This window comes from Zonotrichia albicollis, chromosome 13 (genome assembly GCF_047830755.1).
Source record: "Zonotrichia albicollis isolate bZonAlb1 chromosome 13, bZonAlb1.hap1, whole genome shotgun sequence".
NCBI classification, from domain to species: Eukaryota; Metazoa; Chordata; class Aves; order Passeriformes; family Passerellidae; genus Zonotrichia; species Zonotrichia albicollis.
The window spans coordinates 8,944,555-8,970,421 of NC_133831.1; the positions used below are offsets into that span (position 1 = coordinate 8,944,555).

The 25,867-nt window shown below is 42.5% G+C and overlaps 1 protein-coding gene across 2 annotated transcripts; it reads left to right on the forward strand.

Moving 5' to 3' along the window:
* On the forward strand, positions 1-23,961 carry MBTPS1 (membrane bound transcription factor peptidase, site 1). 2 transcript variants are annotated; one of them, XM_005490782.4, is made up of 23 exons: positions 1-473; positions 2,254-2,746; positions 3,197-3,454; positions 3,859-4,062; positions 4,436-4,546; positions 5,774-5,883; positions 6,252-6,368; positions 7,337-7,404; positions 7,912-8,014; positions 8,737-8,888; positions 9,722-9,883; positions 10,405-10,549; positions 11,598-11,786; positions 12,354-12,526; positions 13,135-13,250; positions 15,152-15,308; positions 16,067-16,191; positions 16,590-16,667; positions 18,180-18,320; positions 20,628-20,759; positions 21,276-21,402; positions 22,051-22,181; positions 23,192-23,961. In XM_005490782.4, exons 2-23 carry the CDS (start codon positions 2,560-2,562, stop codon positions 23,386-23,388), a joined length of 3,183 nt encoding a protein of 1,060 aa, XP_005490839.1. In that variant the 5' UTR covers positions 1-473; positions 2,254-2,559; the 3' UTR covers positions 23,389-23,961. The 2 variants fall into 2 exon arrangements, with proteins under 2 accessions (XP_005490839.1, XP_026651489.1); XM_026795688.2 differs by having other exon boundaries at positions 1-185.
* Positions 23,962-25,867: the final 1,906 nt, after the last annotated feature.

Genomic DNA, 25,867 nt, shown 5'->3' on the forward strand with positions numbered 1-25,867 from the left:
CTCGTCCAACTCCATCAGAAACGGGACCCCAGAAAAATCAAGCCATTCACAGCGACAGCTATGAAGTTGTGGAGAAGACGGGGAACAGCTGGGAGGTACCAGGGTCAGGGACCCATCACAGGGCTCTGTCCACGGCTGACGCCAACCTCAGCTCCCCTCAAAGCCGTTTGCTTCAGTTGCGCGGGGTAAAGCTTGTGTTGCCAACAACGCCTTCCGCTCGCTAGCGAAGGGGCCTTAAAGCCATACATTTAGTTTGTGTAAGGGTTTAAGCGCAGCCTGCTCTCGGTCCCCCGGCCGCGGCTGCCGGCGCCATTCCCTGTGGAGAGCGGGAGCCCCCCCCGCGCCTCCTGCCCCTGAGCGCTCCCGGGCCGGCCCCGCCCACGCCTGCGCAGCGCGGCCCGCGCCGCTCTCGCGAGAGCGCGCCGGTAAACAGCGCTCAAGATGGCGGCGGGCCGGGCGGCGGCGGCGGCGCGGTGAGCACGGGGCGGGCGGGACGGGCCGGGAGCCCGCGGCTCCCTCAGGCTCTGGGGCGCCGGCGGGGCGGCGCTCGCTGCCCCTCGTCTCTGGGGCGGCCTCGGCCTCCGCCGCGGCGTGGAGCGCTCCCCGCCGGCTGTCACTTCACCTCCGCCCTGGCCGGGCCGGGAGCAGCGGCGCTGCCCCTCACGGTGCCCGGCCGCGCTCACCGCGGCTTTAGTGCGGCCGGACGGTACCGGGCTCGCTGGGCTCGCTGTGGTACTGGCGGGGCTCTCCGGACGGGACGGTTCTGCTGCGCTGCAGCCGGGGGTCCTTGCGGTCCTTGCGGGTGCCCAGCCCGCGGGGTGGATGCATGGGGGGCCTCGCCTCGGCAGGAGCTGGGGTGACTCCGAGCGGAGCTGGCTCGGGCAGGGGCGGGTTGGCAACTGCGAGTCCCGTCCTACCCTCACGGGGTGGGTGTTAAACACAACAAACCTCTGGGCGTGCTGCTCCTTTGCTCTTAGTAGCCATCGTACTCTGTTATCGGGCTTACATACAACCTGCTATTAGCCACAAGGGTGTTTATTTTGCTCATTTGTGTGGTTGTTTTATTTTATTGCTATAGGAGTTATTAACCGATAAAGTGATAAGGCAGGCAGAGCTTAGCCGAGGCCAGAAGTCAGTGCACTGTAATAATGTTGAGTTAGGATTGAGGGGAAAACTGTAACTGCCCACGCGCAGTTCTCAGTCTGTCACGGTGTTGTCAGTCAAATAAAAATAGAGGAAATTTCTGTCCTTATTACAAGGAAATACTCGATAACGCTAAATAAAGTTAATTGAAAATGAAGTAATAGCTGTTGCATTCAGACTCGATTTATCTGCTGTGCTGTGAGGTCAGGCCATCATTCCCCCAAATCCTGTGAATCCCCTAATGTGGCCCCTATGCTCCAGTCCTGGTCACAGCTGCAATACAGAGTTCTGTTCTGCTTGCCCAGGTGCTGTGACAAACCAGACATAAATGTTTTTTTTTTCTTGTCTTTTAATGGCCTTGTATCTCTCAGTTGCTGGTTGAGTGTTTGGAGTTCAGAGGAATACTAGCGTTGCAGTTTTTCTTGAGTGTATTATGCACTTTGGAACATAAGGGGGAGAGGCTGTGCCTCCATGTGGAAACACTTTCAGCACCATCCGTCAACTTCACATGCTGTTATCAGCTCTTATTTCCTCAGGTGCCCGTGTTTTTAATAACTCACACACCCTGGCTCAAAACAATTTTGAAAGACTTTTATCCTGTAGATTTTCAAGCACAGTCACTGCAGCTTTGCCTCTTCTGGTATCTTTTGTCCTTACCTGGCTTTGGCATAGAGTTTGAATCTGATTTGCCTTGTGTGAAATGAAGTTCTGTGCATTATTTCTATTTGTCATGTTTCTGATTGGAAAAAAAGCATGCTTTTTAAAGTGTCTATGGACACTTTTAGTATTTTGTTTTGCACTTTTTTCCTGCCATGGAATTCAGATGTAATTTTTAGCTCTTTGCTCTATTTACATGAAGTGGTTGAGTTTGGTGGTCATTGTTGCCTGTTCTCTTGTGAGGTTAGTACCCAAGTGTTTCACATTTGCTCTGCTCTGAACAAGGGAAAAACTTCAGTGTTGGTGAAAAATTGTAAATGAAATATGAGGAACTTTTTCCCTGTTATTTCTAAAACAAACTACCAAGGGCGCCTTTTCTCCCCTGGTTTTCAGACTGCAGTAGCACACAATATTAATGCATCTAATTATTTTCTGTATTGCCCTGCCTTACAGGTTGCCTTGCAATCAGCTTTGCTAATTCTTCCAGGGAGTTAACTTTGCCATCAGAAATGGAGTACAGGACTCAGCTGCCACATCCTGAGTGACTGAATCATTGAATGCAAAATGGAGAAGAAGCGGAGAAAGAAATGAGCCTGTTCACCTGGCTTGACCTGAAAAGACCATGAAATCTCGACTTATTTTGGATCCAGCTTTCAGAATATCCAGTTGAGCAGCACAGTGAAAGCAACGTTTACTGAAACAGAAATGAACTAGTTTATAAAGAAGAAAATTGTGATTTGAATATATGGAATTTTTGGAATGAAACCATTTTCTTCTATGACCATGAAGTTTGCAAACATCTGGCTTGTTCTGCTTGTTATTTTACTCTGTGGCAAAAAACACTTTGGTACCAGAGCAGGGAATTCCTCTCATGAGGCTCATGTGTGTCCTGGATGTTCTCGTCTTACTTTGAAAGTGGAGTTCACTTCAACGGTTGTGGAGCATGGTAAGAAACAGTGAAGCAGTAAAAAAAAAATAAATCCATGTCATGTTCATGTGTGTGTCACTGATTTGTGGTGTTTGTGCAATTGTAACACTCGGGGTTTCTGTGGAAGCACATCATCTGTTAAATTCTCTATATTCGAAAAGAGGAGCACTTTTTCAAAGGTTCTTTGTTTAGCTGGAGACAGGGTTCCAACAAGAGAGGGGAGAGGGAAACCCAGAGGATATTTACAATTCCACCTTCCTTTCAAAGGCTTTTGTCATATTTCTTGTTTCCAACACTCCCACCCCTTTACACAGTGCAGAAATAAATGGCAAACTTGTAAAAGCAGCAGAAAAGGGCCTCAAATTGTGATTATTTGTTCTAAGTAAAGAAAAATTCAGACTTTGCAATGTGAATTCATGCATAAGCTGCTTAAACACCAGTTCTGATAAAGTTGTGCTCTTGTTCCAGAGTATATTGTGGCTTTTAATGGATACTTCACAGCTAAAGCTCGAAGTAAATTTATTTCAAGTGCATTAAAAAGTGGTGACATTGAGAACTGGAGGATTGTACCTCGCAACAACCCAGCCAGTGACTATCCCAGTGACTTTGAAGTTATTCAGATCAACGAGAAGCAGAAGGATGGAGTGCTCACCCTGGAGGATCATCCCAACATCAAGCGTGTCACACCTCAGAGAAAGGTCTTTCGGTCACTCAAGTACTCAGAGTGTGAGTTATTTCTGTGTGCCTGCATGGGATCTGCTTTGGAAAAGTGTTCTTAAGCTTATTTCAGACCATCAGCTTAGCATTACACAAATGGGGAGTGCCCTGCAGTTTTTCTTTAATTAACAGAAATCTATTCTTTTGGCTATAAAATTGCAAGGGTCTTGTCATATGTTTGCTGAAGAATGCTGGTCTGTCTGCGACATAGAAACATTTACCTGAGACCAGGGGCTTCTGTATCCATAATGGATAGTCCAGCAGCTTTTACTTATATTGATTAGAGAAATTCAATTCTCAATAATCTAAAACTTTTGTTGTAGCAATATGATGCCTTAAGTTTGCGTAAAAATCAATTCTATGATGATTTTCCTTGTGCTGTTTTTAATTTTCCTCATCCTAATTGTGCCCAGCTGAGCCAGTGCTGCACTGCAATGAGAGCAGGTGGACTCAGAAGTGGCAGTCATCCCGGCCCTTGAGAAGAGCAAGCCTTTCCTTGGGCTCTGGCTTCTGGCACGCCACGGGCCGGCACTCGAGCCGGCGCCTGCTGAGAGCCATCCCCCGGCAGGTGGCTCAGACCCTGCAGGCAGATGTCCTCTGGCAGATGGGTTACACAGGTATGCTTTGGCTTCTTGCCTGAGAACAATAACCTGCTTGGAAAAACAAGTGAAGTGTGAGGAGAGGATAATTGACTCGTGTGTGTTAACCTCTCGCTGGCTGCCAGCTTGCAAAGATTGAGAAATAATTTGGTTTGGAATGCATTGTATATTTATGGAGTGCTTGTTTGTATGTGTGCACTTTACTTAGGGGAAGTTGGTAATGTTTATGATCTTTGACTGAATTTCTGAGCTGGAATATGAGTTTATTTATTACCTATAGTTGACTTGAATTGTAAATTGCTTACTACATTAAACAAAAGTTCTCTTTTAACTTGATAAAATAGATTTGCTATGTAGCTGAATCAGAAAAAGCAATGTTTTCTCTTAAAAGGTGCTGGTGTGAGAGTAGCAGTGTTTGACACTGGTCTGAGTGAGAAACATCCACATTTCAAAAATGTAAAGGAGAGAACAAACTGGACTAATGAGAGAACCTTGGATGATGGTGAGTCACTGTGTAGTTTTCCAGCTCTTCCTGACACTGGTGTGTTTTGTGCTTGCTGCTGTGCTGCTAACATCTGTTACAACTGTGTATCTTGATATTTAAAGCTTAATTTTGCAGTGTCGCAGACACATTGTACTCATACCAAATTCAGCAGGGACTATTAAGGTTCCAAAAAGGATGGTGCATAAGTGTCCTTGGAGTCAGATGTGACACTTCATCATAGCTGTTGAAAAAATGTCCGGGCAAAAAAAGTTACCTGTGAATACATTGCCAGGGAAGGTGTCAGAGCAAACCCAGCAAAGGTGTTTTCTTTCCTACTCCTTTTCACGTTGCTGTTTCACAGTGGTGCATATTTCCATACTGATGGGGGACAGCATTTTCCTTCCTTACTGTGTAGTCCTAAACAAATCAGAGTTTGGCACCTTCCTGTAAAGTTTTTCAATTCTGTATTACTGAACCTCCTATTTTCTACACTGTTTGTGTTCCTTTTTTGTGTGTTGACTCTGACTTGCCCTGACTGTGTGCTTTCACATTTTATTAACTTCATACACTTTGGGTCAGTGAGTCGGTTGGCCATTGAATCTCCCTAAAGTTCAAGGTAGATGCTTGCATTGCTCAGTCTTGTGTGCACCTCCATGGTTTTGTTTACACAGTAATTACTTTGCATTGCAGCACCTGCTTTTGGATAGCTCTTCCTGTAAATTCTGCACCCAGAGGGTTGCTGGACAGGCAGATTTGAAGTACAAAAATAACATGGGCAGTCCAATAAAGCAAAAGCTAAAGCATTTTTTGAGGACAGGAGAAAATAGTGTTTTCTTGTCTCCCTGCTATGCTTAACAAAATTTGGTTATTGCAGACTCAGGATAAAAATCCTTTTAGAAGTCTGCATTAAAATACATTGACTTTGAAATGAGCTGCATTTTCCAAAGTACTATTTTTGTCGTGATTTCATTGGTAGCAATCAGGAATGGATGGACTGGGCAATTAATCAGCCAAGTTTCATCAGCTGGTTGTCTGGCTACAGTGGTGCTGCAAATTCTGTCCCCACTGAACCTGGTAGCAAAATGTGGTTCAGAAAGACTGGGACTGAATCCAGCACTTGTGGTTTGTTGTAAAGTCTGTTAAATTTATGTGATTTTTGCTATAGCTGATGTTCAGGGTAAAATTCTTGGCAATGGAATTCTTTGTGTTCTGATGTCTTATTTTGTTTCCTTCTCATGCTGACAGGTTTAGGCCATGGGACTTTTGTAGCAGGTGTGATAGCCAGCATGAGGGAATGCCAGGGATTTGCTCCAAATGCTGAACTGCACATTTTCAGAGTGTTCACCAATAATCAGGTGCCTGTTTTACATGTGTTTCAGTTCTTGCCTTTTCAGGTTAATGCTGTAAAATCCTTTCCTTTGGGAATATTCCATGCACTCATAAATGTAGACATTGATAAGTGGAAAGGATACAGGTTTCTATTTATAAAAGACTTGCTGCAAGATTTCTGTGAGTTTCCAAATCTGTGTTTTTGAGAAACAGGATATGGAAGTCTTAACTGTATAATGGAGCAGTCACTCAAGTGTACTGAGTGCTAGAAATTTAAGACCATTGTCAGTTTTGTGCTTTATTTTGGTGTTGTTTTTCCTCTCTGTCTAAAGTCTGCATTGTCATGAAATCAGATTTTTTTGAATAGTAACCTTTCCCCCATTTTCTTACATAGGTCTCATATACATCTTGGTTCCTGGATGCTTTTAATTATGCAATTTTAAAGAAGATAGATGTACTGAATCTAAGTATTGGTGGGCCAGACTTCATGGATCATCCGTTTGTTGACAAAGTTAGTATGAGGAAATGAAGTGGGCATAATGTTTGTATTTCTCCCACAAATGCTGAGCTATTTGTTTGTGTCTGGTCCTGCTGACAAAACTGTCAGGGACAGAACAGTTGTGGGACAGAAATTTTGTACAGTGTACAGGTTTTTAGAAATATGTATAAGGAATGAGTTAAAAAAACCCCAAGCACAACCCAGATGTTCACAGAGTTATGGAAAATGCCCTTTAACAAAATGTTTGCTAATATGCTAGAAAATTACTCCCAAGCAGACAACTAAAAGGACCTTTAATATGAGACACTTAACTAAAATCCACTCTTGAGTGGTTTATTTGTTTTAAGTCTCTGCATGGTCAAATTACTTCATGGTAAAAAAATATGTATGACATGATTTCAGTGAATTTAAGAAGAAATAAGTAAAATATGCAGGTAGTTGATTCAGCTATGTGCCAAGAGATTTGGTTCAGGTTAAGATGGAATTAGTTTTTGTCTTTGTAAAGGTCATAGTTCCCTGAATGTTTGGCCTGGCCTTCAAAAGCATTAAGAGAATTAATTCACTTTTCAGCTAAAGGATAGAGTTGTTCTTTGTAAAGGCCAGTTAAGGAGTTTGGAGCGTATAAATTGTTCCTTTTGTTCCTTCCTTTTTTTTTTTTCATTAAAAGCTGCATTGAAATTTAATTTGACAGTGATTTCAGTGTACTCCCCAGAGCACTACTGGAGGGGGTTCATAATAACTACTTGACTGTCACCTGCAGTGCTTTGTTACAGACAAGAGTTTTTCCTTTGGTGTAAGAAGGTTCTCTCAGCAGTGTTGCTGTCAGGGCTGGGTTATTGCTAAAATCATCTTAGGAAAATTCAGAGCTTAATGCTAGATATACAGTGAGATGTATTTGTAAGGCTCAGAAAGAGGTTATGTCTGTTAGAAAAGTCTCTTTTTTGGTGGCAGAGCCTTATTGTAAACATTGGTTTTTGTAGGTTTGGGAGCTGACTGCCAACAATGTCATCATGGTCTCTGCTATTGGCAACGATGGCCCTTTGTATGGGTGAGTGTCAGCCACTGCTTCAAAGGGAGCTGGCGGGGGTGTTCTGTGGGTTTGGGAGTAGTTGTGCTTGGTCAGGAAGTTTTCTCTCCTTTTTTTCTCTCTAATCTTAGAAAGTGACTCAAGTTAAACTCTTTTCCCTGTCCTTATTACTTGCATTTTGTGATATTTTTCTTTGAAATAGTGGAAGGTCAGCAAAAGAAGAATGGCAGTGCTTCCAGCTGACACTTCTCTCTTAGTGTGAGCAGACAGCTTTGGGTACTGATCTTGGACTTAAGGAATAGAGAGAGGATCAACCCAGAAATAGATTTTGTTTTGTCTTCAAGGTACATGCTTTGATAGGTTCTGAGTTAGTAACTGCCTGATAAGTTGCTGTCACATGTGAAGTATAAGTATGTGACAAAAATCTGATGGCAGCACTTCTGTCACCGCCATAAACTTAAGACTGTATCTTGGTTTTTTGGGTGTTGTTTTAATTTTTTTATATTCCTGTCTCCCGACTTATTCTAGGACTCTGAATAATCCTGCTGACCAGATGGATGTGATTGGAGTAGGTGGCATTGATTTTGAGGATAATATAGCTCGCTTTTCATCTAGGGGAATGACCACTTGGGTAAGATATTTTCATGGTGGCTGCTCATATTTGCAGCCAAAATAAGGCCTTGGAAGGGCAACCTTTTCTGAGTGGGCAATCCTGTGTAGATGTGTGTTGGAGAAAACATTTCTTCAGAGATCAGAGTAGTTAGAAATTGTAAGTCTTTAAGTAAGAAGCTTTATGTTCTTTTCAGGGTTTCTCATATTAATTCTCACTACTGTTAACATTTTTGATGAATTTATAAAACATCCACTTCTTTTTGATTGATGGTGAAGACTTGTCTGTGTGGTTAAATCTGCAAATATGAAGGTCTGCTCTTGTCCTTTAGTTGAAAAATCCTGGGATTTCCAGGTGCTATATGTGAAATGGCACTTCCCTACCTGTGGAGCTGAGGGGGTGCTTGCTGCACACACACATGTGGTGTCAGATGTGCTTGCACAGCAATCTTGATCAAGGGGGCTGTCACAAGCTCCTGTTTGTGTAGCCAGTAATCAGTGTGGTTCTCCTTTGGTCAGTGGTTTCCTGCTTAGCAGAAATACTGATCAGCCTAACCTAGAAAAGTTGGGAACTTCTGCTGAACAGCTTGAGTCTTTCTTTGGCTTAGTTGCTGTTCTGTGATGCTGAACTTCAGACAATTTGGTTGCTAATTTTACTTGTGAATGACCTCCAGTAAATGCCCAACAGAAGCCATCAGTGTTCATTTTACATTAGGGCAATAATCCTTTTGTTTTGTTTCACAGGAGCTGCCTGGAGGTTATGGCAGAGTGAAGCCTGATATTGTTACTTATGGCTCTGGGGTGAGAGGGTCTGGTATGAAAGGTGGCTGTCGCTCCCTCTCTGGGACAAGTGTGGCATCTCCTGTGGTGGCAGGTGCTGTCACTCTCTTAGTGAGGTAAATCTTATATAAGAATCTCTAGAAAGATACCAATCAGTAGGGTCATAAAATGCTCTATAAAGGAATCGATCAAATAAAACTAAGTTGTGTTTACATGTAGGAAAACAAACTTGGAGAATAAAATCACTTGTTGTGCTTGAGACATTACCTTCTCTGGCTACCTCTGTGTTTCATGAAAACATTTGAGTACTGTTTTGAATAATAGTTAGGTCTTTGAGAATATAGTTAGGGAGAGCAGTACTATCAGACAATTTTGTCACATTTTTAAAGAATTTGGAATTGCTGCCCTTCTGTCAACTGTTGTAAAAGAGCAGCTGCTGAAAGTAGGCACCTTTAGTAGGTAATGTTTTATGTACTTGTAAAGTTTATAGGGTGCAGGATTTTATAGGCGTTATCCTGTTGCGTAAGCCAGCTCTTGCACACTGAAGAATTTGAAAGTGGGAGCTGCAAGTCCATACCCTGTGTTTGTCATAGCTGCTCCATAGGGATGAGACAAACCTTTATTTGAGAAACATGCAAAAATTCAAAGTCACCATCATATTTCCCCCAAAGAATAGTGTGGTTTTGTTTGAACAACAGAGGTATTTTTTTCCCCCCAGAAGACAGATATTTTATTTAGCATATAAAGATTCTGCCCTGGTTGTAATGACTGCTGGTCCTGGAGCACATTGTAAGGAGAAAATGTCATGTATTATTAGCTTTAAAGAGAAATATACCAGAAACTTGTTCCTCTTCTACATTTGTATAATGAGAAATCAAGCAATAATAGACAAATATGAACAGAGAATGTTGCAGCAAACTGATTTTGTGGTTATTTATTTCTGTTTCAGCACAGTTCAGAAGCGTGAAATGGTGAATCCAGCAAGTATGAAGCAGGCCCTCATTGCATCAGCACGGAGACTTCCTGGAGTCAACATGTTTGAACAAGGACATGGCAAATTGGATCTTCTAAGAGCTTATCAGATCCTCAACAGCTATAAACCACAGGCCAGGTTAATTTTAATCCTTAATTAATCAGTGGTACAATAGAATTTGCTCTTTTGTTTAAGAGAGCAGGTGGTGCATGTGTAGCTCAGTTGAGCAATCTGTGCTTGTGCAACAGTGAGGACTTGCACAGATCTTGCATAATCTCAAGCATGAATTTTGACCAGAGAATGGATGAAAAGTCATGCAGCAGTGTAGGGGATGATCCTTTTCTCTTATAGCCTTAGATGTTATGAATAATGTAAGGACACACTGGAAAAGTACTTAAATTTTCACTTTTGATAATAAGGACCTTCTTCCTGAACTGTTTCCTTTTTTTTGTGTATGAAAATCTTTCCATGAAACTTAAAATAAAAAATAGGAAGGGAAGATGATTTTGGGGCATATTTGGGAAGTGAGATGAGACCTTGGTAAACTATGACTGGCATGGTTTATCTGAAACTTTTTTGTAGTTATGTGTAGTGGCATGTTCTTCTGTTTATTGTTAATTTTTTCCTCTTTAAATTTTCCCTTCTCTGTCCTGCTGTAGTTTGAGTCCAAGTTATATTGACTTGACTGAATGTCCCTACATGTGGCCCTATTGTTCTCAGCCCATATATTATGGAGGGATGCCAACTATTGTTAATGTTACCATCCTTAATGGCATGGGAGTCACTGGGAGAATTGTAGACAAGGTAAGTATTAACATTGTTCCAAATTCTGACTGGTGGTGTTGCTAAAACCTTCCCAGAAAATACTAGTTTAGCTATGAGTAAAAACATAACAAACTTCATAACGAACTTCACTGCTGGGAGCAAGAGATGCAAAATATTTGATTAAAGGGTGCACCCACATTGGAAGATTTGTCAACATGAGCTGTCTACAAGTTCTCAAGCATTGCATTGGTTTCGGGGCGTGTAACATTTTATCTTTGCAAAACCAGTTTGAATTAAGATGTACTTAAAGATTTCTTTGTATTCTCTAATAGCATTTAAAATCTTCTGAACAGACCTTGTTAATTATTTTTTTTTTTTTCATCCTGGAACATAAATTATCTCAGTGAAGAATGATGACACTAAGCCTTTTTCATGGGTCGGGGCAATCTGAATGTATCAGCTTAACCAGGCTCTGCTGCCAAACCTGTTCTTTCACACCCCTGATGTTGAGCGTGTTGGTTGGCTAGGGAGGTTTTAATTAAGTTTAAATGTAGAATGGATTTGAGAATTGAGTTTAAAAAGACACCTGTCCTGTAACTCCAGCTATTGTAAATGAGCTTAATTTAAACATTTTAGTGTGACTCCTGAGGTTTGTTTTAGATTCAAGTTTACATTAAAGGGCACTGAAGCTCATATCAAAGGTCATCAGCTTATGGTAATACACACAGCTGATGCAATTGGCCTGTGTCTGTTCCACTGTTAGCTGGCCTTGTTATCTAAGGGAAATCTTGTTCTCTCACCAATAAATGTTTGCACATGATCTCAGAATGTTGAAGCAGCTTCACTTGGGCAGCTTCTCACAGTCCTGCCTCTGAAAAGCCTCTGGTCTGGGTCACTGACACTGTCCCAATTGGGGTGATTCACTGACACAACACCAAACTTTTGGGCTTGGAGGGCATTTTTAAATTTGATATAATCTTCAGAAGAGCTAATATTTGTTAGCTCATGCTGAGGAGAAGGGCTATGTGTGCAGAAAGTAGTGATTGCAAATACTGTGCTAGCAGTGTTGTGTATTCTCATTTCACAGCCAGACTGGCAGCCCTATCTGCCCCAAAATGGGGATAACATCGAGGTGGCTTTCTCCTATTCCCCAGTCTTGTGGCCTTGGTCTGGATACTTGGCAATTTCCATCTCTGTAGCCAAGAAAGCAGCATCTTGGGAAGGCATTGCTCAGGGGCATGTTATGATCACAGTGTCATCTCCTGCAGAAAATGAAGTAAGTTCTGTGCATTTTGGATTTTCTGGGTGAAGAGTTATCTAAACTGCTTTCTGATACACAAATACCTTAGTTTTAAGGGTTTGCTCTAGCCCTGTCATTTGAAGCATAAGTTAAATTTGGGTCAGGAAATTAGAGAGTCCAAATAATGTTCTTTATAATTGAAAGCAAATTGCATATAATTTAGAATTGGGAAACTTCTCTTTGGGACCAACATCATAATTTCATTTGTTTATTGTGGATTTTAAGTAATGTATTTTGAAAAAGATTGCCTGAATATGTTTCTTCTAGAACCATGCTTAATTGTTCATGAGAAACTTCTAAGATTTTGAACAATTGAACCAGATCACAGTTGTAATATATGTTAAGTTCTGAGGATAATTGCAAATTGTTGAGTGCAGAAAAAAATACTGCGGCAATTTAGGGCAGAAGTAATCTCTTTGTCTCTGGAGCTGGCACTGGTGACAAGAAGTTGATTTGGTACCTCCAGTTTTTTGGTCTTTTACAATCCATGGTGAACTGTGCTGTGGGGGAAAGGATTTCAGTGCACTTTGTTCTGTCCCTCAGTCTAAGAATGGTGCAGAGCAGACCTCAACAGTGAAGCTTCCAATAAAAGTGAAGATTATTCCCACTCCTCCTCGGAGCAAACGCGTCCTCTGGGATCAGTACCACAACCTCCGTTACCCACCAGGATACTTCCCCAGGGATAATCTGAGGATGAAGAATGATCCATTAGATTGGTATTTATCTCAGGTTCTATTAAATCAGTATTTCTTGATTGTGTGTTAAGGATATGGGATATCTTTACTGAATGTTGTGGTTCTGGCCTTTTTCAGAGGGGCATGGGATTATGTTTTGTAAGATCTCCATGTAAAGCACTTGGACTCTATGCTTTTGGTGCAGGATTTTTTTCAGCTCTGTGGTTTTTTTCATGTGAAATGAAAAGCTTTTAAAATGCTGATTTAACTTGCTGAGATTTTTTTTTGGCTTTTTTATTCTGACCTAATTTCTCACAGGAAGTTAAAGGGGACACTTTATTAACTGCTTCAGCATTCACTTACCAAACAAACCTGACAATTCAAAACACAAGAAGAGATCCTTTGTCTCTTAAGCAGGGAAGGACTTTGCTGACCTTTCATAGATGGAGCAGGGAAGCATCCATAGGAAAAGTCATGCAACAGTATCTCAGTGAGGATTAATTGGGTCAGTGACCAGGACAGAAGCTTTTGGAAAGCTTCTTGGAGTAGGCAGAGGTGGCAGGTGGACAGGATTTCAGAAAATCAAAAAGGTGGAAATCAGATTTCTACATGCCAGATCTAAATGTCTTCAACACTTTTCTTTTTCTAAGGAATGGTGACCATATCCATACAAACTTCAGGGACATGTACCAGCACCTCAGGAGCATGGGGTACTTTGTTGAGGTTCTTGGTTCCCCATTTACATGTTTTGATGCCAGTCAGTATGGTAAGCATGAGTTAATTGCCTTGTTCTCCACACTGTTAGCTTTTTCTCAAATGACCTTTTGTTGGGAGACCAAAAATGTGTTGAGGGTACAAATAAAAATTCTAGTGGTAATAGAAAAATGTTTTGGCATTGGGAGTATTTATTATTTATGTGCTGATATTTAGTGTGTGCAGTATTGCTGGGGAAGCTTGCTTGGGAGTTTAGTAGAATTAATGCAGTTCTCTGCCCTTACCATGAAAAAAGAGAGGGAAAGCCAGCCTCTGAGTGGGTTAAAAACTCCTCAGTATTCAGTCCCACAAAGGCAGAGCTGCACTTGCCAAAAGAATTTGGTGCAGTCAAAATGAAGCATGACCTGTTTAACAGAATAAAATCAAAGGTTCACATCCTGGTTCTTTTTTCATGTTCAGTGATCTTTGATCAGATAAAAGAGTGGATAAAGTGTTCATCCAGCCATATGTGATAGCAAAGCAGTATCTGGTTTGTTCATCAGGAAGGAATCCCCAGGCTGGGGACAGAGCAAGCTGTCTGCTCTTTTCTGCTTCCATATGCCCCTTGTTTAACCATGGCATGCTCCAAAACTCCTCTTCTGTTTTGGGCTGGGCTGGTTTTCAGTGCACTCTAAGGTGAGGGTTCATTCTCCTGAGTGCCAGTTCTGGAACTGTTGCCAGTAGTAATCTTTTGTTTATCTTGATCTCACCACTGCTATTAGAGTTCAGTGGAAGTACACATGGATACGTAAATGTTAGCCCTTTAAAAAGTAGCAAAATAATATTTTTTCTGAGACCACTAGTTTTATAATTGATAGAAAGCAGCATTAGGGGACTTCTCTCTCCTCTGATTCACCATTGTGTTGTTTGTTCCTCATTTGATTGTGGTTTGTTGGGCTTTCAGAATTTCCTGAAGAAGAAGCGAGGGGAATAAAACTCAGTGATCTGTGATCCATGTGCCCCTTGTCCCTAGCTGGTGTCGTTTCCACACTTGGTGAGGGTGCACTCTGTCCCATTTCTACAGGATCTTTAGCAGAAGGCTTTCCAAATGCAGACTGCCTGCACTTGTGGAATTGGCTTGGTTGCAAGGAACCGTGAGATATGGGGCTCACAGTGGTTTATCAGATTGCTCAGGGTATCATCCTGTCAAGATTTGTGTTGTCTCTGAGGATGGAAATTTCACCAGCTTTCTGGGGAATCAGAAAGGGAAGAAGCAAAAGGGCTGGTATTTAGAAGCAGTCTAGAAGCATAAGCATGTTTTTAGGGAATAAAAGTGTATTTTTCTGGTTATGTTTTTTTCAGTGATACAGAGAAGGTTGTGCTTGCTTGTTAACAGGAGTGAGAGAGGGTTATGTGAAAGTGGCAGTGGCCCTTCAGCCAGTCCTTCCAGAATGCAGCTGTGGTTTTCAAGGGGTGAATCAAACCACGTTTCAGAGCAATTGCTGCCTACCTGGCAGCCAATCTGCAGTAGTGAGGGGAGTGCTGTTAGAGCTGGAGCAGTGAAAAACCTCCTGACCAGGCTGCATCTGCATTAGCACTGCAGTTGGGATCAGTGGGGAATCCCCTCACTGTCCAGCTGTGCCACAGTTTGGCTCAGTTTATGGAGCATTTGGGTCACCAAACTGCAGAACACACACCTGACACATGTGGGCATTCAGATATTGAGACCACACAAGCAGGACTCATAAGGAACACCCTAAAAACTTCCTGTGCTGCCAAACTTATTTTGGGATATGTTTGTCTGATATTTACCATCCTTAAATAGGACTTCATTAGATGAGCTGCTAAAGCAGGGCACATGGACCAGATAATGTGAAAATGTGCACTTGTGTTGGCTTCTGTGTGGGTTGTGTGAACAGTGGTGACCTGACAGTGCCCAGCCTGGAGAACTCCTGTGTCTGCTTGTACACACAGGGACTCTGCTGATGGTGGACAGTGAGGAAGAATATTTCCCTGAAGAGATCACCAAGCTGAGGAGGGATGTGGATAATGGACTTTCACTGATAGTCTTTAGTGACTGGTACAACACATCTGTGATGAGAAAAGTCAAGTTTTATGATGAAAACACAAGGTACTGACTTATTTCCAAGTGCTTTGGGAAACAAAATGCCATAGAATTCTACATGTTACCCTAAAAATCCCAACTGTGATGCACTGTACTTCAGCATTTGGATGTTTCCTGTAAGAAGGTGCTACCTTAAGTAGCAGAACTGATCTTAGGCTACAACTTAAGGAGCATAGCTACCCATTTTATCATGAAGGCCTCTTTGGCACTGTATTCTACTTTTAATGCCAAGAAAAACATTTACAATGAAGACAAATAAGAAATTAGAGATGAGACCAACAAATGAAAATGGACATGTTTTTACTTTAGGGGAACAGAATAGAAAAACAATGTGCATTGCAAGAGTATCACCAGGTCATGTACCTGTTACTGAAAATACTGCATGGTTATATTGCATATAAAGAAATAATATCTCACATTTTGCTTCTTTATAAATATGAGAAACAATGTATATGACTGTCATTTTTACCTCAGCCAAACAAAGAGCATAAGACTGAATTTCTTTCCAGTAAATTGAAGTTTTTCATGGAGCTGAAATGTACTGAGAACCTTTACATTAGCATTATTCAACTTTAACTCAGAAGCAGAGTTGTCAGAGACAACTGCTCAGATGCCCATGGAGTTAAAGAAGGCTCTAAGATGTCGTTCATTATTTAAATGGCTTTGGAAAAATCTGTATGCAGGAGGACATGTGACTTTGTTATCCAAACTCTAGGAGTACATTGTGTTTACTAATAAACAGTGTTACACTGTCATTTTTACAGGCAGTGGTGGATGCCTGATACTGGAGGGGCTAATATACCAGCTCTCAATGATCTGCTTTCTGTCTGGAATATGGCCTTTAGTGATGGGCTGTATGAAGGAGATTTTACCTTGGCAAGTCATGAAAGTGAGTACTGGAGTCCATTTCCTACACAGGCTGCAGTGGGGTGTTTGAAAATGGTTTTCTGCAGGTTTGTGGTTGAGCAAGAGTCAAGGGAACTGCTCAGATTCAGTGAAAAGAGTCTTATAAATGATTTCTTAAATTATTTCTTCCTTAGTAGACTTTTTCATGGTATTTGATTTAGCTTTTCAGTTTAAAAAAACTAAATTGAAAGATTTGGAAAGTGTGTAAAGGTGAGCCTGTGAAAGCTGTGCTTAGCAATGCTTTCTCTGCAAATACCCACATTGGTCAAAATGTGCAAATTCAGTGCAGTGTTCCTGGGAATGTTTTCTGCTGGGGTTGTTGGTAGGGAAGGGAGGGAAATGTTGTTTTTGGTCTGACAGCAGTTTGGTGATGCCTTGCAGTGAATTACGCGTCAGGGTGCAGTATTGCCAAGTTCCCAGAAGATGGCATCGTCATTGCACAGACCTTCAAGGATCAAGGTATGAACTTCCTGGTGCTTTTTTCCATGTTTTGAGTAGAACTTTGAGGTCACTGCACAAGCAAAGTTGCAAAGTCTGAAAGTCTAAAAACAATAAATACAGAACCACGTTGACAGGGTAGGTATTTTTACATTTTCTCATTTTGCCTAGTGCATGTAGCTGATGCCTAACAGGCAGCTGTAGTGTGACTGTATACAATTATTAAATAATGCAATATCCAAGCGTTATAGGCAGCCCTGTATTGTGGTTGCTGTGTGGAAACATGATCACACATGTACATGTGTCTCTGGAAGGGGAGGAGTTGTGTTGGAATTGTGTTACTGGCTCACATTTCTTGTGAGTTTCAAATGCTACTGAAATATATCCCCTTGCCATATTTCATTGCCATATTTAGCATGAGTGTTGTGGTAGCTGTAGTGATCTAAAGACATAAATAAGGAAAATTTTAGTAGACAAAATGTCACCAGTGAAATGTCACCACTCTCATAAAGGAAAATTTTATGCATACAGGATGCCTGTGGTCTCAGACTTGAGTGCTCTGTTCTCTGTGCATCTCCATTCTCTTTTGTCATAATATCTTTTCATTTGGGAGAGGGCAATTCAGAACTGTAATGGCAGCAGGTAGTTTAAAAAATAAATCTGATGTTTGATGAGCTTTTAGGAAGTGCTGTTCAGGAGCTCTGTGAGCAGAGTTCTTAGGGTGTTGCAGGTCAGTTTTGTGCAGATGGGTGAAGAGTGTTTGAGTGTGAGAGCAGAAGCACATGCAGTGCTTCTGATGCAAGTCAGCAACTGCCAGAGAAGATCAGTGAGTTCATTGTAGTTTTGACTTAGCAGAGGTAATTACCTCCTGGAGAAATTCTCTGGAACAGCAGAGCTCATCTGTGTCAGCCTTTTGGAGGAAAAGACAATATCCCTGTATGCCAATGACTTATGTATTTCCTTATGTGTGAGAGAGAAAGAGTGTCAATTTGACAGGTACCCTGCTGGACCTGCCTTTTCTGTTGAATCCTTTTCATTGCAATTCCTGAGGCAGAAGAGCTCTCTGGTTTGCTTCTGCTGTCTAAACAGTGTCTCAAGTAAAGAGGATAAATTTCAAATACAAAATTGAAATTTATCTTTATTTTCCTAATGGATATAATTTTAGGAATGAAAGGTAGGAAACTTTTAACCTGAAACCAGCTTCCTGTAGAATTCTGCAGAAGGATGGAAACAACATAAAGACCTTTTGCTGAAGATCCTAGAATTTTTTATTCAAGGTTGTTGAAGATAAAAAGACCACACAACCTGGATTTTCTTTCTTTGGTGGAGAAGAAAAAAATTTATTATCAGTAGGGAACTTTACAATCAGGATCTTGGAGCAGTATCATTTTTACTATAGCATCATGGGGATTTTGAAACCTTCTTGCAAAAATGTGAGGCATTGTTGCATTTGTCAGCTGGAAATGCAGGCTGTGTTGTTTCATTGGTATTGACTCTCTGCAGGCTCTGAAATTCATTTGTGCTTTGCTTTAGGTCTTGAAGTTTTAAAGCAGGAGACTGCAGTGATTGAACACGTGCCCATTCTGGGGCTTTACCAAGTTCCCTCGGAGGGCGGCGGCAGAATCGTTCTGTACGGCGACTCCAACTGCCTGGACGACAGCCACCGGCAGAAGGGTGGGTGAGCCCTGCCAGGCCCTGCCTGCCCTCACAGCTCTGCTCTGGGCCTTTCACAGCCCCCAACAGCAGCACAGGGGTTTTAGGGACTCCAAATATTCCTTACAGGGGCTTGATCTCAGTTCTGCAGAGCTCTGCTGAAATGCTCTGAGGTGCAGCAAAGGAGCATCCCACATTACATAGCTCTCTGATAAATGGAGCTGGTACCACACACCCATAAGCTTTGGGGGCTGATTTTTGGGGTGGGCTGTTTGGCAAGGGGATTTGGTTTTTGGTTTGGTTGTTTTTTTATTATTATTTTTTAGTGTGTTTTTTAAATTATTTTTTAGTGTGTTTTTGTTTGCAGAAGGCACTAATAGTTACACATTCTTGATCTGAAGTTATGAAGAGACCATTAGGAGTTCCTCCCACTTTTTCCCTAGTTACACCTTCAGAATGTTTATATAGAACAGTGGATTTTATCTTTTGAGTTTGCACCTCAGCCTGCCTTGTTCCTTTTGCAATGTTTTCTGTGAAGATTTATGGTAATGTTCAGTGTTTCAGTTGTGTGTTATTACTTTCAGGTTATTCTATTTTGACACCAGCTGGTGTAGACGTGTCAGAAAGTAGGAACTTCCATTTGTTGTCAAGGCATTTGTTTGCAGCTCTAGGTAGCATTTGTATGAGAGTTTTCTGTGGCTCCCAGAGAAGCCATGCTCTCTGCCTAACACTATGGCTGATTCTTATAAAATATTTTTTCTAGCAGTTTGCAAAGTCTTAAGAGCTTGCTTAGGTTTCTCAGGACTTGTAAAGCACAAGCTGGAAGATCTGTGGCTTGAGGGGAGGCAGATAATCCAATATGTGAAGTCTTTTTCTGCATTTCCACTGAACAGAACTGAATTTTCCTTTTGTGATGAAAAGTACATCTATAATTGTTTAAGCTTTTGTCACTGATACTTTAAAATACTACATTGTGCTATCCATCCCTTGCCTAATTTATTTAAGTTTAAAGGAACTTATGGCCTAAGGGAGCTCTCCATTTGTAGCTCATTTCTTTTTCTACTATACATTTTGAAGTTTTTTTAGAGTTCTGTGATTTTTCCTTATCTGCCTTTGGGTTGCTTCCTGCACATTGGTGCCTTAGTGCTTGCTGCAGGTTATTGAAAGCACATAACAAAAGAGAAGATACATAGCTTTAAATTAAGTAATATAAAATAATGCTCTCTGACCTCCCTCATACTGTTAAATTCAGTGTGACATCTGAAGCAAGAAAGAGTGGGAATGCTCTAAAGAAATTTCTAAAGCTTGAAAATTAGCTTTTAAATTGTGAAGCAGGAGCTATGTCTCCTGCAGAGACATTGGTAGCTTTAAGTGAAGAAAATTCCTAACATTTGTGAATATAAATCCTTAAAATCTGTTTGACCTCTTTGAAAAATCAAAGGTGAGGGTTTAAGGGACACTGGGATTATGAAGATTAACTCCCATTCCCAGCCAACTGTTCCTAGGGGCAGAAGTTCTGAGAAAAATACTTTGCTATGTGGTGGAACCAGCTGATAAGGCATTGTCCTACTCCTGCAAAGGGAAGCTTTTGAGTTGGGATGTGAACTAGCTGGAGTGCTTGTTCCTTAGGGGTAGCTCTGGATTAAGGTAGTAATAATTCAGGAGAGAATCAAAGTGAGGGATCAGGAGCTTTGGAAGTGCAAAATAAACCATGATCACGTGCATTGTGATGTTGATTGCCAGCCTGGTCTGTACCTCAGCTGCTCTAGGTTATGCTTGGACCTTTAGCTGGGATGTAGCCAGAATGTTTCTCCTTTGTTTGTTTGTTTATTTTTTAAACTTGAGAAAGCAAGTGAGTCACATCCTTGCACTGTAAACACTACCTTGTTCTTACTTTTCTTGCAAGGTATTTATTTTGTCTTTTCAAAAAAACCAGTTGGTTCTCCATTTCCCTGTTAAAAATTATACCAAAAACTCAGAGCTTTCTTTGCTCCCACTGAAGAACCTCATGATGTTTGTCAGAATTTGAATGCCTTGTGCAACCTGGAATTCCTGTATTCAAAACCTTTTTTTTTTTTGTGTTCTGCTCCCTAAAAGAGCCTGGTTTGGTACACAAGGGATAATATTTTAAGACTGAACAGTTTAATGCTGTGTTTGTGTGTTGAAAGTTGCATCTTTCTGAAAGTGAGCCTAGAACCTCAGGAGAAAAGCAAGCACCAGCAAAATGGATTGTAATTCTAAATGTCATTAAAGCCTTCTTATCAGAAAGATAAGCCATTTAAAATGTGGCATAATGCATGTCTTGTTTTGGGGCTGTGAAACCCACAGATTGCTTCTGGCTGCTGGACTCGCTGCTGCAGTACACGTCCTACGGGGTGATGCCGCCGAGCCTCAGCCACTCGGAGCACCGGCAGCGGCCGCCCTCGGGAGCCGGCTCCTCCCTCCCCGAGCGCATGGAAGGTGAGAGAGCCTCAGGGGGCACGCACAGCCCGAGGCTGAGCTGCTCACAGGGCAGGAAGGCTGGGGCAGATCCCTTGAGATAAGTGCCAGCAGGGTTGGTTTGCTGTGAGCTCTGCAGCGTTGTGCTGTTTTACTGGAAGAAAGCATGAATTGCAGGGTTTTGTTGGGATAATGTAGTTGTGATTAGACTGAAGAAAATGTTCTTTTCATAGAGTAGGAATGTTCAGGTGCCTGGTTCTGTAGGGAGGCATTCTAGTTACTAACTACACAGTATTACAAAGCACTCAGTCTTATCTCACATGTTGCCAGAAAAACTTGGATTAACTGCTGTGGGTAGGTGCAGACTCTTACTGTTTTGTAGGGTACCCCTAGGTTAATTCTGATACTCAGCTGTGAGTCCTCATTGCTGTAAGCAGCTCCTGGGTTTACAGCAGCACTGTTTAGCCCGGGGTCAGCGTTGGTAACTGTTATCTTGCCCGTCTGTGGGTAAGCCAGTCTCTCTGCTGTGGGTTGCAGGTAACCATTTGCATCGATACTCAAAGGTGCTCGAGGCTCATTTGGGAGACCCTAAACCCCGGTCCCTTCCTGCTTGTCCTCACCTGTCCTGGGCCAAACCACAGCCTTTGAATGAAACTGCCCCCAGGTTAGTATATGTCTTCCTTATACAAGAAGTCTCACTTTTGAGTTCAGCTGAAAAATAATTTGTCCTATCTGCTTTTGAAAGGGACAGCTGTAATCCCTTTTCCTAGAAAAATACCAGATTGCAAAGAGGAAATAATGATTAATTCCTCTTCAGTGAATAACTCTGACTCACCTGACACTATGAAACTCAGGGATTTTAAAAATAACTTCACAAGTCACTGTTGTGATTGAGCAATTCCAACTTTGAGTGAACAGTCTTGATAAACCCATCATCATCGTGTGCCTTGGAGTTTTCTGGAGCATCTTCTTGGGCAGCTCTCCTGGTGCTGCCTTCTCTTGTGCCATTTGTCAGTCCCTTGAAGGAAAGTGCTCAGTACACAGCCCTTGCTTGTCTGCTGGTGGTTACTTTTGGAAGTCTGTGTGCAAGAAAGAGAGTTGTTGGTAAATAGTTGCTAATCTAGGTTGTCTGAATTTAAATTTGGAGGCCTGAAAACTGCAGAACCTAAAGAATGGACTGAGTCATCATGTGGGTCCAGACTAGTGAGTTGTACATAGGTTGTATACGTACTGTCACTTTCTCTGTATGTTCCTACAATGAAGCATTAATGAAGTAAGTGGGCAGACACCTCTGTCTTTTAATTTCTTCTAGCAACCTTTGGAAACATCAAAAATTGCTGTCAATTGACCTTGATAAAGTGGCACTGCCCAGTTTTCGACAGAACCGACCCCAAGTGAGACCATTGTCCCCTGGAGAAAGTGGAGCATGGGACATTCCTGGAGGTAAATATTGAAAAATATGTAAGTTGCTGTTTTGGTTTTGCTTTTTGCATAAGCTTTGAAAAAAACCCAACACCCAGTGTAGCCATATGAGAGGCCACTGTTTATTTTCAGCTGTGAAAAACATGCTTACAATAGCATGGCTGTGTTATTAAAGGCTGTCTGATGAAGATTTTTTTTTTGTATGTGAATAGTTTGTTCAGTAGAAAGTGTGTGTGACATACTGGGAGGAAGATCTTGGTGGGTGCATTTTGATAGTTGAGGTTTGTTTGGATGCTGTTCAGTCTGATGGGTCAGCAGCAGCCCCTGTCCTTGGGGGCAGTGGGAACATACCCACTGCTAATTAAAATTCCTTCTGTGAGTGCACAAAAGCAGAATCCAGAAGAGTTTGTCAGAATGGTGCCTTGGGCAAGCTGTTACACTAACAAATAATGTCTAGCACTCAGAACAGCTTTCAGGTGGGCAGCTCTCCTTCACAAGATTGGCATTGCAGGCTGAGCTGGAGGCATTTGGAAGCCTCATATGTGCTCTTTTCCCAGTCTGAGCTGCTAGACCAGAGACACCTGTAGAAATGAAGGGTTTGTTTCTCTAGCTCATCCTCACTGTATGCACAGTCTCTGGAGCAAACAAGCATGAAATCACTTTCCTTGTTCCATCAGGATCTGAATTACAGCAGTTACTTAGTAGTAAGATTATGGTCAAGTGTCTCCATCCCTCTTTTAGTGCAAAACAGAAGACTGTTGTTGCAGGGGAAATCTGGGCTATGCTTTCATGTGCCCAAATAGGTCAAGGTGGAAATGCTGGTGCTTTCCTTTAACTTTAGCATCCCCTCTGATTTTCACTAATCGGTCTGCAGCTATTAATCTTCCTGTCTGAAGTGTAATCTGATTAATGGCTGCCTGGGCTTTGAACAAGAGTTAGGGGCAGATCCTTCTGCTCGATGGCATTAGCAGCACAAAGCCATCGTGGCTCACGTGGTGGCTGCTGCCTTGCAAACCTCTTTGCCTCTCTAGGTATAATGCCGGGCCGGTACAACCAGGACGTGGGACAGACCATTCCTGTCTTTGCCTTTCTCGGTGCCATGGTGGTCCTGGCCTTCTTCGTGGTGCAGATCAACAAAGCCAAGAGCAGGCCAAAGAGACGGAAACCGCGCGTGAAGCGGCCGCAGCTGGTGCAGCAGGTTCATCCACCAAAGACACCTTCAGTGTGAAACTCTGCCTTGCCAAAGATGACCTCCTGTGGCTGCTCGCTCCCAGTGGAGGTGCACCTGACATCATCTCAAAGTCTTTGGTTTGTGGAGAGAAAAAAAGAACCTCAGCTGATCATCTGTACATAAAACTGCAGCTTTAAGCAGTTGAAGCCACCAAAGACTTGAATAGTGTTGAAATGGCTGCTTAGTCACTACATATCCCAAGAGGGGGAAAATGGACCTTTTTTTTAAGCTGACCAAACTAAAATTTATTTGTTTAGAGGCTATTTTCTATATTTATTGTTGGGGAGGGCGGGGGAAAAGTCACTTTAAGGACCTCTGCTAAGGAAAAACAAGTGCATTTTTTTGGATGGAATGCAATTTTTTAGAATGGTTCTATGCTGAAGAGAGTATAATGTGCACCATTAAAGGAGGAAGGGACTGAGAGAGACCAGTACAAATCAGTGAGGCATACTCCTGCAGTTTATTTTTATAAAGCCAACTACCATGATGTTTTGTAATTTTTGGTCACAATTTCACCGTTGTTGGTGAAGCAGATTTTTCAATAAATATGTTATCTATATGAAGCAAAGACAGCTTGCTAAGTGGCTCTTCTTTCCACTTGCAGTCAAAGAGAGCAAATTGCTGGGTAGTGAAGATTTTCATGTCACCTCTCTTCCCACTATATCTTTGTCCTTACCAGTGGTATCCCAAGTTGCAGGCTTTCCTTTGGAGCACTAACTGGGCAGTCACACAAACAGTGCTTGCTCTGAGTGAGCACAGAGTTCTGGAAACCTTCCAAACTCTGCAGCACATAAGGAGAAAGCTCTCGAAGAGCTGTACAGAAAACTGTCATGGGAATGGCACCCAACAGCACTGTGTGGTGTCACAGAGATGAAAACCCTGTCTCCTTTGGTTTGTCCTGCTTGAAAGCCTGTGAATTGTCACTGGCTTAAATAAGGATGCAGGCACAAGTTTCCCCATCTGTGCAGTGCCGGTTAATGTTGCCATAATTGAAATAGCTTCTCTCTTTTCCTAGTGAAGCTGTCAGCTTCTCCCTGACAACTGCTTTCCTCATTGCTCCAGATGAGCACCTTTTTCTAGGAGCCAGGAGCTGGTGGCTGCTGTATTTGTGAATGGAATGGCAGCCTGGGCAGGTAAGCAGTGCGCACTGGTGAATGTTCCTGGGTGAGTTTGTGGGCAGCTCTGGGCATGGCTGGAGAAGGACGAGGCAGGGACAGCCCTGCTGGGCAGTCTGACTGCACCCATCCTCCTAGGGCTTACCAGCAGGGATGGGGGTGGGCTGTGGGAAGTGCACTACAGGAGAGAACTTTGCTCCATGTAGTCGTAGAGCCATGGATAGGGTTTGTGAGTGTCCTGCAAAAAGACTGGGCAAACCAATTTTCCCTAACTTGAAGAGTGGTTGCCTTTTTCCAGCACTTCTCTTCTGGAGGATGCACTGGGACAGGCAACATTCTGTTGCCATGGCAGAGAAGGCACTGAGCTTTTGCTTTGGTGCTGTTAGTGGAAGCTTGTTAGGGCTGAGGAGATGGTCCCTAGGCTGGGCTGTTTGTGCCATCCCAGAGGGGCTGGAGCCTCTTGCTCCTCCCTTTCTGAACACAGATCCACAATAGGGATAGGGAGAGGGTTTTCAGCATCTCAGCTGTGACATATGGGTGAGGACCATCACAGGACCAGCCAGCAGCAGCCGTGCAACTTGTCCAGGTTATAAAAATCAGTAAAGGTGTGAAATCTCAAGGGCATACCCTCAGAAGGGATTGCAGGTAGCAAAGCATAATTGTGATCAGTGTTTTTATTTGTATGAAACAAGGACTGTCCATTTGCATTTTTGTTCCTTCTACAGTCTTCAAAGATGATAATGTGGAAAACATTAACAGCCCTTTTTCCGCCTGCCACAGGGACCCAGCAGCAGGTACAGCTGCCAACCCACAGGGACCCTCAGGTTATGGCTTGCAGCCCAGGGACTGGAGCACCCAGATAAATGTGAGAAAAGGAGGAAATTATAAGGGAGGGAGCCCAGAGCCACTGAGCATAGAAGCTGTCTGGGGCTGCTGTGTTGGTGTGGGAGATGAGCTGCACCTCTCTGGTTTGAGCTGCACCTCTTCCATTAGAGGGAGACTGGAGAGCTTTGGTGCCACTTCTCAGGTCGGTGCTAATGAGGAGACTTGCTCCTCATCACAGCACTAATGAGAGATTAGAGCTCCACTGCAGCCTTGAAACCAGAATCAAGCTGTATCAAAGCACCAGTCCGAATTAAGAGCCTTTCCCAGTGGCTGGTATTTTACAGCCCAGTGGCCAATTTCTAAGTCATAGAGGCCAATTATTTCCAAAGCCTTTGGTGTGCAGCTAATGAAGGCTTGGAAGGGCCCTTCTGAGTGTTTATAAGCTCTGTAGGCGGCAGAGATGTAATGGAGGTGGCAGGCACAATTAGCCATCCATAATTCCTCCTAGCAGCTGATTAAAGTCTCTTTATCCATCT